This window comes from Mobula birostris, chromosome 2 (assembly GCF_030028105.1).
Source record: "Mobula birostris isolate sMobBir1 chromosome 2, sMobBir1.hap1, whole genome shotgun sequence".
NCBI classification, from domain to species: domain Eukaryota; kingdom Metazoa; phylum Chordata; class Chondrichthyes; order Myliobatiformes; family Myliobatidae; genus Mobula; species Mobula birostris.
This window is the reverse complement of record NC_092371.1, coordinates 212,193,926-212,210,040: the sequence shown is the minus strand read 5'-3', so window position 1 is coordinate 212,210,040 and position 16,115 is coordinate 212,193,926. Positions and strand designations below refer to the sequence as shown.

The 16,115-nt window shown below is 41.9% G+C and overlaps 1 protein-coding gene across 4 annotated transcripts in view; it reads right to left on the bottom strand.

Annotated features, from left to right (window-relative positions):
- Window positions 1–16,115, bottom strand: part of gtf3c2 (general transcription factor IIIC, polypeptide 2, beta) — a 119,936-nt gene that overhangs the window by 60,571 nt on the left and 43,250 nt on the right. For all 4 annotated transcript variants that reach the window (XR_011885024.1, XM_072251409.1, XM_072251411.1 and 1 more), the window contains exons 10-11: window positions 9,582–9,613; window positions 9,343–9,472 (exon numbers count right to left, since the gene is read on the bottom strand). Coding sequence is in view for 3 of the 4 variants with exons in the window: in XM_072251409.1 (XP_072107510.1) it covers window positions 9,343–9,472; window positions 9,582–9,613 (162 nt within the window). In the remaining variant the exon portion in view is untranslated. The remainder of the gene's footprint in view (window positions 1–9,342; window positions 9,473–9,581; window positions 9,614–16,115) is intronic.

Genomic DNA, 16,115 nt, shown 5'->3' with positions numbered 1-16,115 from the left:
GGTTCTTATCTCTGAATTGTACACCTACTGAGAGGTGTGAAACCTGACAAGGCTTATTGCCTAGTACTAGGTCCAGCATAACCGTTCCTCCAGTCAGCCTACTCATATAGTGTGTCAGGAATTCTTGCTGGACACAGTAACAAATTCTGCCCCATCTAAACTTTCTGCATGAAGGAGGTGCCAATCAATATTAGGGAAGTTTAAATCATCCATTAAAAACTTATTTCTGCACCTTTCCAAAATTTGCCTATTTATTTGCCCCCGTTTCCTGGTGGCTATTGAGATGCCTGTAAAATAAGTGGATTCACATTAATTGGGCCATCGGTTAATCAGGGCAGCGGTTATATGGGATAACACTTAAAGAACAAAAATTTAATCGAAAAAATAACCAGGATTCCCTTTGTTTAATTGGAACACTATGCTACTTAATTAGAACAGGAGATCGTTGCCAAACAGTTCCTAACTAGTGTCAGTTGTGTGCCCTTGTGTGGACACTACACCCGTGCTTACAGCAAACAGCTTTTAAATAGTGTTAATTGCATATGCTCGTGTACTGTTTTCAATTCGGGCTGACAGATGCCAATTTAAAAGGCAGTGAAGATTTGGAGGACAAAATCGTCAAAATCACCAATATGAAGACGAGGAAAGTGAGGACACATCTGAATTTGAGCTAGTCACTACACAGGATGTTGGATTATGACATTACTGTCTGAAGGAAGGCAATGGAGGCAGTCCATTATCCGGCCTAGGTACCTGTGCGGATCTTGCTTACTTACAGTCAAAAAACATGGCCATGTACATTAGATGAATTCTTCTGTCGATAACTATTAGGAACAAATAGTTTTACAGTACTGCAGTAGTATTGGCAGTGTTCTAATTTGTTCTGCATTTCATTTAAAAGCATAACATGTTACTTAGACTACTTTGTCTTTTTTACAACTTTTTAACTATCTTCATGAAACTTGAGCTAATTGGGGCAGCAGTTTAATTGGGCCAAAATGTAGTGGTCCCCATATATCCCAATTAACTGGAGCCCACTATATTCCCAACAGGGTGATTGTTCCTTTCCTGTTTCTGACTTCCACTCACCCTGACTCAGAAGATGATTCCCCCACATACCCTGTTTCTGCAGCTGTGATACTATTCCTGATTAGCATTGCTCTTCCCTCATCTCTTCACCTTTCCTCCCATCCCTTTTAAAACTTCTAATCCTTGACAACTGACTTAGTAGAATTGAGATAAGAATCATGTTTAATATCATCGGCATACATCGTGAAATTTGTTAACTTAATGATATCAGTACAATGCAATACGTAATATAGATTAAAAATAAACAAATCAATTGAGATATACATACATCTACACATATATACATATACATACACATACAAGACCATAAGACATAGGAGTAGAATTAGGCCATCTGGCCCATTGAGTCTGCTCCACCATTCAATCATGGCTGATCCTTCTTTTCTATCTCCTCCTCAACCCCAGTTCCCGGCCTTCTTCCTGTAACCTTTGACGTCATGTCCAATCGAGAACCTAGCAAGCTCTGCCTTAAATAAACCCAATGACTTGACCTCCACAGCTGCATGTGGCATCAAATTCCACAAATTCACCAATCTTTGACTAAAGAAATTTCTCCACATCTGTTTTGAGAGGGCGCCCCTCTATCCTGAGGCTGTGCCCTCTTCTCCTAGACTCTCCCATCATGGGAGACATCCTTTCCACATCTATTTTGTCTAGGTCTTTCAATATTCGAAAGGTTTCAATGAGATCTCCCCCCACATCCTTCTGAATTCCAGTGAGTACAGACCCAGAGCCATCAAACACTCCTCGTATGATAATCCTTTCATTCCTGGAATCATCCTTGTGAACCTCCTCTGGGCCCTCTTTAACGCCAACACATCTTTTGAGGGGGAGCCCAAAACTGTTCACAATACTCCAGGTGTGGCCTCACCAGTGCCTTACAAAGCCTCAGCATCACATCCTTGCTCTTGTATTCTAGGCTGCTTGAAATGAATGCCAACATGGCATTTGCCTTCCTCACCACTGACACAACCTGCAAGTTAACCTTGAGGGTGTTCTGCACAAGAATTCCCAAGTCCTTCTGCATCTCAGATTCCTGGATTTTCTCCCCATTTAGAAAATAGTCCACACATTTATTTCTACTACCAAAGTGCATGACCATGCATTTTCCTTACAATTACATATACACGTATATAATAGTTAAATTAAAAATGGTGCAAAAACAGAAATAATAAAACTGAGGTACTGTTCACGGGTTCAATGTCCAGACGGCAGAGGGGAAGAAGCTGTTCCTGAATTGCCATGTGTGTGCCTTTAAGCTCTTGCATGATAACAATGAGAAGAGGGCATGTCCTGGGTGATGTGACTCCTTAATAATGGATGTCACTTTTCTCAGGCACTGCTCCTTGAAGATGTCTTGGATACTATGGAGGCTAGTACCCGTGATGGAGCTAATTTTACAACTTTCTGTAGCTTCTTTTGGTGCTGTGCAGTAGCTCTCCAAGGTATATCTATAGGAGTTTTTGAGTCTTTTGGGTGACAAACCAAACCTTTTCAAACTCCTAATGAAATATAGCCGCTGTCTTGCCTTCTTTATACCTGCATTGAAATGTTGGGACCAGGTTAGAACCTCAGAGATCTTGACACTGAAGAATTTGAAATTGCTCACTCTCTCCACTTCTGATCCCTCCAAGGATCGGTTCATGTTCCTATGCCCTACCCATTGACAAATTCACATTTAGCTCTTCGGTCTTACCGACATTGAGTGCAAGGTCGTTGCTATGACACCACTCAACTAGCTGGTATATCTCGCTCCTGTATGCCCTCATCTCCATCTGAGATTCTACCAACAATGATTGTATCGTCCACAAATTTATAGATATGCAAGAAAGTAAAGATGAAAGAAGAATTTCTAGGAAACTGCGAGGTTGCAGAAGCTTGAAAAGCAAAGCCTATTGAGAATTTTAAATCTGAGGCAATGGTGGTCTGAAACTTATAGATCAGCAAGTAAAGCAATGCTGCCAAGTGAGACTTGATATTTATGTGATAATATACTTGATCGTTATCTACAGCAGCAAAGTTTAGGGAACTGATACAAAGGTGATCAGGAGAGCACAGCAATAGCCAAATCTAGAACTTCATTTCCTTTGACAAGGTGGTGACTGGCAAAGGAAGCATTCACTGCTGATCTACCAATGCTATGGCATGATGCCATCACCAAACAAGAAACAGTCTACCATGACGCAGTCCAAATCACAGACGGGGATTTCAGTCAGGCTTGTCTTAAGAAATCCCTACCCAATTACCATCAGTGTACAACCTGTAGCACCAGAGGACACACTAAACTACTGCTATACTGAGATAAGGAATGCCTACTCTTCCATACCCAGACTGCACTTTGGGAAATTTGACTCCCTGGCTGTCCTATCTGCATACAAGCAGTGGCTAAAGAGCAAGTTTCCAGATATTAGGACAACAAAAAGATGGTCATGGGAGGCAGAGGAGCGAGCAGTTGCTGGCGTGCCTCAAGTCGGTGAACTGGGCCATGTTCAAGGACACATCTGGGGACCACTGTTGTCACAGACTTTACAAAATCAGTTGCAGACAAATGTGTCCCTAGAAAATTATTCAGTCTTCCCCAAGCAGAAGCCTTGGATGAATCATGAGATCCATGACCTGCTAAAGGCCAGATCAGAGGCATTCAAGTCTGGCAACCAAGAAAGTTACAAGAGATCAGGCAGGTATGACCTCCAGGAAACTATCTCATGGGTGAAGTGGCAATTTTGGACTAAACATGAATCAATGAAGGTTGCTCAACAGCTATGGCAGGGCTTGAATGCTATCAACTCTAATAAAGCAAAATCAAGCGATGTAAGTGACAACAGGGCTTCGCTTCCAGATAAACTCAATACCTTCTGTGCTCACTTTGACCGTCAAAACATGGAGGAACCACCACGAACTCCCACACCTTCAAGACATTGGCATCATTACCTCTTTGTGCAATTGGATCCTCGATTTACTCACTTGCAGACCCCAGTCAGTTGCAATCTTGTGATTTCAGTCTCTGAAGCAGATGTGGGTGCATCCTTTGGAAAGGTGAACCCATGGGAAGCAGCTGGCCCAAATGGGGGTTACTTGGCTGAGTACTAAAGTCCCGTGCTGATCAACTGGCTGAAGTGTTTACTGAGATCTTTCACCTCTTGCTTCGGCAGTCTGAAGTACCCATCTGCTTTCAGCGGGCTTCAATTATACTGGTGTGTAACCAGCCTCAATGACCATCAGCCAGTACTACTTACATCCACTGTGATGAAGTATTTTGAGAGGTTGGTGATGAAACATCACCTGCCTGAGAAGTGACTTGGATCTGCTCCAATTTGCCTACTGGCACAACACGTTCACAGATGTCATTTCTTTGGCTCTTCACTCAACCCTGGAACAACTGGACAGCAAAGATGCATACATCAGAATGTTCTTTATCGACTACAGCCCGGCGCTCAATACTATCCTCCCGTCAAAATTAATCAATAAGCTTCAAGACCTTGGCCTCATTACCTCCTTGTGCAATTGGATCCTTGATTTACACATTTGCAGACCCCAGTCTGTTGCAATTGGCAACAATACCTCCTTCAGAATGTCCACCAGCACAGGTGCACCACAAGGCTGTGTGCTTAGCCCCTGCACTACTCACTTTACAGTTATGACCATGAGGCTGAGCACAGCTCAAATGCCATATTCAAGTTTGTTGACAACACCATTGTGTAGGCCAAATGAAAGGTGGTGATGAATCAACATATAGTATACAGACATTGAAAATCCTGCTGAGTGGTCGCACAACAACTTCTTACTCAATATTACTATTACTAAGGAGACAGTTATTGAATTCGGCAGGGAAAAAACTAGAAGTCTATGAGCCGGTCCTCATTAGGGAATCAGAGGTGGAGAGGGTCAGCAACTTTAAATTCTTGGGTATTATCATTTCAGAGGACCTGTCCTGGCCCAGCATGCAAGTGCAATTACAAAAAAAGCATGGCAGTACCTTGACTTACTATGGAACTTTATGCCATCCATAACTTTGACTAACTTCTGTAGATGCGTGGTGGAGAGTATACTGGCTGGCTGCATCACAGCTTGGTATAGAAACATTAAAGTTCTTGAAAGGAAACTCCTACAAAAAGTAGTAGAAATGGCCCAGCCCATCACAGATATTAGCACATCTACGGGGAGTGTTGTCTCAGGAAAGCAGCATCCATTATCCGGGAGCCCCACCATCCAGGTCACGTTTTCTTCTTGTTGCTGCTGTCAGGAAGGTGGTACAGGAGCCTCACACCACCAGGCTCAGGAACAGTTATTACCCCTCAACCATCAGCCTCTTGAATCAGAGAGGGTAACTACACTTGCCACAAACTATTCTTCCCTTCATTTTATGATCTCAATATTTATTGTCTATTTATTGTTATTTCTTTATCTCCCTTTTTTTTGTATTTGCACAGTTCGTCATCTTTTGCACACTGGTTGTCCACCCTGTTGGTGTAGGCTTTCATTGATTCTATTATGATTATTGGCTTTATTGACTATGTCTGCAAAAAAATGTATCTCAGTATATGGTGAGAATAAATTTACTTTGAACATTATTAAACCACATGATGAGTTATCTAATTTCAGTGGGCAGTCAGAAAGTAATTACATTGCTGATGGATCAGTCATATTTTGGACAGATTGAGCAGAGAGCATACTTCCTTTTCTAAATGACATTTGTGATTCAAAATTGTTCTTATGGCAATCCATTTTATTCCAGATTTATTTAATTGACCAGATTTTAATTCCCAGCTGCAGTGGTTGTATCTGGACTTGCATGTTGCCACATTTCTAATACAAATAATCATATGCAAATCAAATGGTATTCAATAGGTGAATTGATGCCAGATCAATAATTTGTTCTATGATGGACAGAATAAGACTTCTGTTCAAGTTAGATACCAGGGTTGCACCTACTAATGCTGGAAACACTGAGGGGTTCTGGAGACAGGTCTTTTCAAAACATTTATGATGTATTAACACTAGTCCTTTAATCTCCAAGCATAGAAAGCTAGAGACGAAGTGCTGGTAGGTGGGATTATTATAGATGGATGCTAGATGTTCAGCATGAACATGGTGTTGTATGACTATCTGCCCAAATTCTGCTACTTAATGCATATTTCTCAATTATCTGGAGGTACCTGACAATGCAAGCATAACACACTGTAAGGTTTCACAGCTAATGTAATGGCTTCTCTGCATGTTCCACTGCTGAGGTAATAGTTTCTCTGTAGCAGCAATTCTGAGTTAGTATCCGCCCTTACCTCTCTGGTGAATAAATGGAAAAGTCAGGTTCAAAGTCCCAGCTGTGACAGGCTCAGCCTATTCTCTGGAATAATGCCCACCCCTAAAGGGAAGGAGGAGTCTGAGACTTGGGCGGAGCGGACCTCCGAGTTGTTAGATGAGTGGCAGTGCACTGATGACACAAAGCGACAGAGATTGGTTGAAAGTTTGAATGGGCAGGCCGATGACACTGAGAGCTGTTAGGTTAATGTGTCCCATAGCAACAGCTGTCAATTACATGCAAACACTGGACAGTGCTTTTGGCCCGACAGGAAGCCCAATGGAGCTCATGGTGGGGTTTCAGAACATGCATCAGGAAAAGGGGGAGAAGCTTTCTACTTTTATTTTTCAGCTAGAGAGGCATCTAAATTGCTTGCAGCGCAGAGGGGTCATTCAGGCCACTGAGGTGGATCAGTTAAGAATTGACCAGATAGCCAGGGGCGCCCAGTCCCATGACCTGATTGCTTGGGATCTCTGAATTTCTCATAAGACGCGCCCCCCCCCCCCATCTTTTGTTGAGCTGATCAGAGAGGTATGGTGGTGGAGGCGTGGGAGGACTCCGTTAGCAGGGTACAGTCCTTGGTAGTGGTCCCTGTGGTGAAGTGACCACGGATAGACTTCCACGGGCAGCACTAGAACAGACTGTGGCAGAGTTGAGAATGGAGATATGTCAGCTGTTATCAGCTGGGTGTGGCCCCCCCCATATGATGGGGGGGGCGGATCCCCCAAGGGGCTGAACAATGTGGAGGGCTGTCGGCAGTAGGTGTCACGCCAGAAGGAAAATGAGCCCCCGGGTACCTCAGCAGAGAGAGTCGTTGGGAAAACTCAGAGGAGACCCAGTGAGGGAACAGCCTGGCATCTCTGGGGGAGCACATTCCCAGCAATGTACAATGAACCCTCGAAAGCAAAAGCCCAATTCCTGAAGGCTTAATGGGACCATGCTCCAGTGTATCACTATGGATAGAGGGTATTTATGCCAAAGCCATACTCGACACTGGGTCGCAGGTCATGTCATTGTACCATTCGTTTTACAACCGGTATCTGAAGCATTTACCATTGACACCATTCAGGGTACTGGAGATCTGAGGGCTTAGTGCTAATGATTACCATACAACGGTTATTGTCAGTGAAGTTGGGAGTTCTCGGAGGCCTATGTGAAAGTGTCTGAGGTCCTTGATACATTGGTGCCAGTTTGTCCGGACCCTGTTGAGAAGGGCGGCTTTTCAATTCTAGTGGGGACCAACACCCCTCTTGTGAAGAGGCTCATGGGGACCTGCAAGGAGAAGGCTGGTGAAAGCTTTCTGGGAACATTGTCCGTGCACCCGGTGTTTTGAGCTGCTTTTGAGGAAGTGGGGCTTAGCCACTGGACAGAGGGATCTGAGTTGCAAGTGGGCATGAGTGATAGGTCGGGGGAGGCCTCACTAGGTAGACCAGAAGTATCCCCAGTAGTGTCTGAACCTGAAGAGTTAGGTGAGGGGGTGCGGAGGTCTCAGAGAATTAGGAGACCACCGGATAGGCTGGCCTACGTAGCACCAGGGGAGCAGAGTGTAAACCCTACCGTTTTGGGGAGATATGTCACTGCCTTATGCATCTGGATTGGACTTTGTGTTTTGCAGGTAGGGTTGGCTAATTACCTCAATGTCATGAGGACGTGACTAAATTTGGTGGGGGAGAGCGTAACACACTATAAGGTTTCACTACTAATGTAATGGCTTCTCTGTAATGTTCCACTGCAGAGGTAATGGTTTCTCTGGCGCAGAAAAGTTTGGGTTATGACTTGAGATAACGGGGTATGCTAGCCAATGAGCAGGATGTTGTTCTTTCTTGTGTGTCTGGGAGCTGTGAATTTGTGGTCTTTTGCTGGGGAAAGATGAGGAGAGAAGACATGAATGGAGAGTGTTGGCAGACCTCGGACAGAGTGGACTTGGAGCGAGGGTCTGAAGGTCAGTGACGATCAGCGGAGGTCGATGGTGGACGAACGGCCTTATCAGTGAGCTCCAATGTTGAGCATTAGACTGTTTCATGAGAATGGCCCCTTTTTCTTTTTTGTTTTCTTTACTAACCTTATAGTCAAATTAAGAATTATAAAGCTCAATCGTTTAATCTCATATTGTGTACTGTTTGTCATTTCATGGTACTGATTTGTAACAGGGGACACCATGCAGCATCCACCCAAACAAGATTTCTTCAGCTTAGCTGGGCCAGGAGGGGCTAGCTGAAGCAACAGTTACAAAAGTTAATCTATAAATGTAGGAAATTTTATGATAAAGATACACACTTCCAGCGAGAAAGCTTTAAGATGTTCTCCTTTTTGGACTGCTAGGTTAATGATCATAATTCCTAAAAGCTTTAGAAGGAAATAACATTGCATAGCATATATAGTTTAAATTTTAAATGTTGCTTTTACTTTGGGTTAATGGTAATAAAATAAGGAATTAAAAACTGAAGATAAAAGTGATTTTAGATGGTCAGCTTCAGAGTCAAAAGAAGCATTCGTTTAGACTTGGCCATCACAAAATTTGGTCTTTAAAAAGCAGTCACTGTACATGAAGATATTAGTATGATTCTAACCATGCAATATGCCTTGCCTACAAAGCAGTTCAATGCAGATGGTGAAAACGGATTGGATTTTTGTTGCTTACTTTAGTTTTGAAACTTTTACAACTTTTAAGTGGAAAGTAACTTGGATGTAGTATGGTGCAAGTTCAATTATTAAAATATAGCATTACCTTATGTAATTCCCTATGTACAGTACATGGTGTTGTAAAATGTGACATGGTGTATGCACAACTGAGACCGAAGGTGGCTAGAAAATGAAACTTGCTAGTACTTAAACAAAATGCAATTGCTTAACTTAGAGCAAAACAATAAAGGAACCAGCAGCACTCGAGCTCAGAACTCGTTGCTGAGGCAAGGAAGATAATATTAAGCTTCATAGCTCATATTGATACATACCATCATAAAAACCTGCTGCCAAACATTGATGTTCCTCAGAGGGCAGCCAGTCAAGGCAAAAACACTGTCCACATTGAGAAGACCCACTATACTGAATGGATCCAATTTCCAGAATTACAGTACATTGCACCTACATAAAAATAATTTCACATATTGTTAAATCTTAACATTAGAAATCATATAAACAGTGATTTTTTTTTTTCCGGCATGCAGTTGTAAATCCAATTAAGTGAACTTGCCTTGCATATGATTGGTCCTTGTATAGATGAAGCTGTAACCATAAAATAAGACACCTTAGTAAATAATGTTGGAAAAACTTACATACATCATAACTGCATTTTTGGATTTTTGTTCTTGAAACATCAACATTTAAAATATGTCATTCTTTATATTTTAATACAGAAAATATCAAGTCTTTAATTGTTGTAATTCACATTCGTTTAGACTTGGCCATCACTAACATCTCTAATATTCTTTGGTAAAATTTAGAAGTTTCTCCACTTTTCTATTGTAAACAGTTACCTTTAGACCTATACTTAAATTATACTTCATGGAATGTTCAAATTACTCTTTGAAACTTCTGTTCAGTTTGGGTTTACATCTATGACAGGCTATCAGTGTTAGGGAAAATGCAAAGGCTGTCGTAACAGGGCACTTACAAAATACCAACAGAATTAGAAAACGTATTTATGAAATGGAAATAGCATTTGATAAACCTACTGGAGTTTTTTTTTTTTTTGAGGATATAATTAGTAGAATAGATGTGGAGAAACAGTGGACGTAGAGTTTCAAAAAGCCTTTTAAGGCCTAGGCCTGAGTCGACGTAGTAGTAGTTTGAAGTCCCACGAGATACAAGTGTGCAGAACAGAAGAACATGGGATTGGCGTTATTATAATGACAAAGACTCAAAGTTGGTTGGCAGGGAGTGACATTCAGATGCAGCAAGCAGTTAGGAAAGCAAATGGCATGGTATGCATTCGTGATCTGTTTAGCAAAGAAATGATGTACATGTCGTAGAACGAATGCAACCAAGGTTCATCAGACTGATTCTTGCCACGGCAGGACTATAATTCAAGGAGAAATTGGATCAATTCGGTCCATGTTCACTAAAGTTTAGCAGTATGAGAGGAATTCTTATGGAAGCATGCAAAGTTCTATTAAGGCTTGGCAGGCTGGATGGAGAGGGGATGTTTCCTCTAGCTGTGGAGGTCTAGGATCAGAGACATAATCCTAGAATACTTAGGACTAGAGTGAAAAATGGTGAACATGTACCTTCAGAATGCTGTGGAGGCCACATTGCTAAGTATATTTTAGGAGATAGATTTCTAAACTCAGAAGGCATCAAATAATATGTGAAAATAGTAGAAATATAACATCAAGAAAGAGGATTTGAAATCTGTGAAAAAAGGACAAGCAGTGATGTATCTGATTAACTAGATTAATGAATTATCATTGCACACCATAGATTAGAATAATACTCATCACTCAACAAACCAGAGCTACAATATCCATATCCAGAAATATCAGGTTCCATCCAAATTCAACTGGTATTTGCTAAACACCTGTTTCTCATTTTAAGGGGAAGATGGTGAAGAGCATGCTGCAGATTAGAACATAAGAAATAGGAGCAGGAGTTGAGCCTACTTCGCCATTCAATAAGATCACGGCTGATCTGGCCATTGACTCATCTCCCCCTACCTGCCTTTTCCCCATAACTCTCAATTCCCCTAATATGCAAAAATTTATCCAACCTTGTCTGAAATATATTTACAGAGGTAGCCTCACTGGGCAGAGAATTCCACAGGTTCACGACTCTCTGAGAAAAGCAGTTGCTCCTAAATCTACTCCCCCAAATCTTGAGGCTATGTCCCCTAGTTCTAATCTCATCTACCAGTGGAAGCAACTTTCCTGCCTCTATCTTAACTACCTCTTTCAATTTTATGTTTCTATAAGATCTCCTCTCATTCTTCTGAATTCCAACGAGTAGAGTCCTAGGCGACTCAATCTCTCCTCATAGCTTACCCCCTCATCTCTGGAATCAACCTGGTGAACTTCCTTTGCACCGCCTCCAAAGCCTGTATTATCCTTCCTCAAGTAAGGAGGCCAGAATTGCATGCAGTACTCCAGATGCAGCCTCACCAGTAGTACCCTGTACAGTTGCAGCATAACCTCCCTGCTCTTGAATTCAATCCCTCTAGCAATGAAGGCCAACATTCCATTTGCCTTCTTGATAGCCTGATGCACAAACAAACCAATTTTTTGTGATTCATGCACAAACACTCTGAAGTCCCTCTGCATAGCAGCATGCTGCAATTTTTTTACCATTTAAATAATAATCTGCCTTCATTTTTCCTTCCAGTGGATGACCTTGCATTTACCAACATCGTACTCCACCTGCCAAACCCTTGCCCACTCACTTAACCTATCTATCTCTCTCTGCAGACTCTCCGTATCTTCTGCAGAGTTTGCTTTTCCACTCAATTTAATATCATCAACAAACTCAGATACACTACACTCGGTCCCCTCTTCCAGATAAACAATGTATATGGTGAACAGTTGTGGGCCCAGCATTGACCCTGTGGCACACCGCTCGCCACTGCTTTCCAACCAGAGTAACACTCAGGTATCCCAACTCTCTGCTTTCTCTTGGTTAACCAATCTTCTATCTATGCTAATACATCACCCCCAACTCTTATGCATCCTTATCTTATGGATAAGTCTTTTATACAGCACCTTATCGAATGCCTTCTGGAAATCCAAGCAAATAACGTCCATCTGTTCCCCTCTATCCACTGGCGCTCGTTATATCCTCAAAGAACTCCAATAGTTTGTCAAACAGGACTTGCCAGAATCCATGCTGTGTCTGCCTCATGGATCCATTTGTTTCCCGATGCCTCGCTATTTCTTCCTTAATGATAGCTTCAAAAATTTTCCCAACTACAGATATTAAACTAAATTGCCTACCTTTTGCCTACATCCTTTTTTGAACAGGGCATGACATTCACCATCTTCCAATCTGCTGGGACCTGCCCAGAGAATTTTGGTAAATTGTCACCAAAGACTCTACTACAACTTCTGCTACTTCTTCTTCTACTATCCTGGGATGCATTCCATCGGGACCAGGGGACTTATCTATCTTCAGGCCCATTAGTTTGCTCAGCACCACCTCTTTAGTGATAGCTATTGTATAGAGGTCCTCACCTCCCATCGCATCCATAACATCTCTCTTTGGCATGTTAGATATGTCCTCCACCATGAAGACCAACACAAAATAGTCCTTCAAAGCCTCGGCCATTTCCTTATTACCCAATATCAATTCCTCCTTCTTGTCATCCAAGGGATCTAAATTCACTTTAGCCACACTTTTCTGCTTTATACAATAAAATCTTTTACAATCTGCTTTTATGTTTTGTGCCAGTTTATTTTCATAATCTAGCTTCTCTTTATTTATTGCTCGCTTAGTGGTACTTATTGCTTTTTAAAGTTTTCCCAATCTTCCAGTTTCCCACTATTTCTGGCGACTTTGTATGCACGAACTTTCAGTTTGATGCCTTCGTTTATCTCCTTAGCTATCAATGGATGGCTCTCCTGACCCTTACCGTCCTTGTTTTTAACTGGAATATAATTTTGTTGAGTACCGTGAAAAATCTGTGGAAGTCTTCCACTGTTCCTCAGCCTGTTTTCTCAGTCTACACTAGCCAAATCCTCCCTCATCCCATTGTAGTTTCCATTGTTTAGGCATAACACACTGGTTTTAGATTGAATGATTGCACCATCCATTTGTATGAGAAATTCAGTCATACTGTGATCACTCTTTCCAAGAGGATCCTTAACTACAAGATCACTAATTTACCTGTTTCATTGTACAGGACCAAATCTAAGATAGCACATTCCCTTGTAGGTTCAGTAACCATAAGACATAGCAGCAGAATTAAGCCATCAGGCCCATCAAGTCTGCTCCGCCATTCAATCATGGTTGATCCTTTATTCTTATCTCCTCCTTAATCCCAGTTCCCAGCCTTCTCCCTGTAACCTTTGATGCCATGTCCAATCAAGAACCTATCAATCTCTGCCTTAAGTACAGCCAATGTTCTACCTCCACAGATGCATGTGGCAACAAATTCCACTAATTCACCACCCTTTGGCTAAAGAAATTTCTCCACAACTCTGTTTTGAAAGGGTGCCCCTCTATCCTGAGGCTACGTCCTCTAGTCCTAGACTCTCCCACCATGGGAAACATCCTTTCTACATCTACTCTGTCTAGGCCTTTCAACATTCGAAAGGTTTCAATGAGATCCCCCCCCACCATCCTTCTAAATTCCAGCGATTACAGACGCAGAGCCATCAAACGTTCCTTGTATGATAACCCTTTCATTCCTGGAATCATCCTTGTGAACCTCCTCTGGACCCTCTCCAATGTCAGCACATCTTTTCTTGAGTATTGTTCACAATACTCAAGGTGAGGCCTCACCAGTACCTTATAAAGCCTCAGCAATGCATCCTTGCTGCTGTATTCTAGACCTCTTGGAATGAATGCTAACTTGGCATTTGCCTTCCTCACCACCAACCCAGCCTGCAAGTTAACCTTCAGGGTGTTCTGCACAAGTACTCCCAAGTCCCTCTGCATCTCAGATTCCTGGATTTTCTCCCCATTTAGAAAATAGTCTGCGCATTTATTTCTACTACCAAAGTGCATGACCATGCATTTTCCAACATTATATTTCATTTGTCACTTCCTTGCCAACTCTCCTAATCTGTCTAAGTCCTTCTGCATCCTTAATGTTTCCTCAACACTACCTGCCCCATCACCAATCTTTGTATCATCTGCAAACTTGGCAACAAAGCCATCTATTCCATCATCGAAATCATTAAAAAAAAGCATAAAAAGAAGTGGTCCCAACACCGGCCTCTGTGGAACATCACTGTCACTGGCAGCCAACCAGAAAGGGATCCTTTTATTCCCACTCATTGCTCTAACCATGTTAGTAACTTTCCTGTAATACCATGGGCTTTTAACTTGGTAAGCAGCCATAACGTGCTGTTCAAGAAAGCCGTCATGGATGCACTCTATGAAGTCCTCAGGACTGCCTTAACCAACTTGACTCACCCAATCTATGTGCAAGTCCCCTATGACAACTGCTGTGCCATTGCCAACTACTTGAGTGCCACCATTGAGAATGGGGTTGGCAATGGCCTGTGCTATTCCGATTCCTTCCAAATGTGCATCAATATCTATACAGTTGGCCCTCTGCATCCGCGGATTCAACCAACCGCGGATCGGGAAAACCCGGAAGTTCTCTCTCCAGCACTTGATGTTTGAGCATTGTTTGCCTCACGTCTCATTCGGGTTATATGAGAAAAATCTTTTGAGCGTCCCCAGACCCAAAAAATAACCTACCAAATCATACCAAATAACACATAAAACCTAAAATAACACTAACATATAGTAAAAGCAGGAATGATATGCTACTAGCAGAACCACAGTTAACATTGGCCGCTTTCAAGATTCTTTCTCTCTGCATGCAAGTACGTAGTACGAATGGTGGACGCAGGCAAGTTCAATGCATGCACAATGTCTTTATTTCGTTCACCACGATCAAAACGCTTAATTACGTCCAGTTTTACGCTAAGCGTAACACCCTTACGAGCTCTCTTAGGCTTTTCTGATACCTTAGGACACATCTTGCTAATGGATGCACAAAATAAATCGAGATAAAGCACTCTCGCAGCTCAGGGTGCACGCTACCCCTCTAACGGCTCGCTGCAAAACAAACACTGAATGCTACTTTCACTTTTCGTAACACCCTTACGAGCTCTCTTAGGCTTTTATATAAGGGACTTGAGCATCCGCGAATTTTGGTATCCGCGCGGGGGGGGGGGGCGGGTCCTGGAACCAATCCCCCGCAGATAAGGAAGGCCGAATGTATTGCATCCACAAACTAATTCCCTGCCCACCCCACTTTTTTTTTTAACCCTTTCCCCAGAATAGTCTAGAGCATAATTCTTCAGCCCAAATAAAAAGTCTGGGCTAGGATTTGAAAATAATGCTTCCCTACAGCTGTTCTGACCATATATTACATAAAGCACGTCATACTACAAACCATTCCCCCCCAACTACTCCAAAGCCCAACAAGGAAAAAAAAATTCGATTGGAATGAGGTCCATTTTCTACTCCTTCCATTGTTTCACCATTAATGAAGATTCCTTCTTAGGAAAGTTCAAAAAATTACCTGTTTTTGCAACTGCATACTGTAAATTAATAACAGTGGACAAAAATACAGGAGATGCAGATATATGTACTTGCCTTGATATCACCCAAGCAGATAACATCAATAGATTGTGAAATATATATAATATGCATAGTTTGGGACTATGACTTACAATCCTGATATCCATTTACGTAGTATCTTTAAAGTAGAAAGACAAAAATCCCAAGGTACTTTCACAGTCACCTTTCCAAAGACTAGAAAAAACCATACAAGGTATAAAGCTTGGTCAATGTGGTAGATTTTAAGGAAAAAAAGGAAGAGTGACACAGAGCTTCCAATGGTAGTGGGTAAATTAAAATAAAAAATAAGTAATTACGTATCTTTGATTGTTACCAGAAGTAATTCAAGGACACTGGAAAGAAAGCTATAACTGCTGATTATCTGGCAATCTGAAGAAATAACAAGTTGACAATTTTAGAATACTGAATTTTCAAGTCTTGCACTTTCCTTTTGAGATTAACATGATAAAAAGAAAATACAGTGTTTTGCATTGTCTTTTTACCC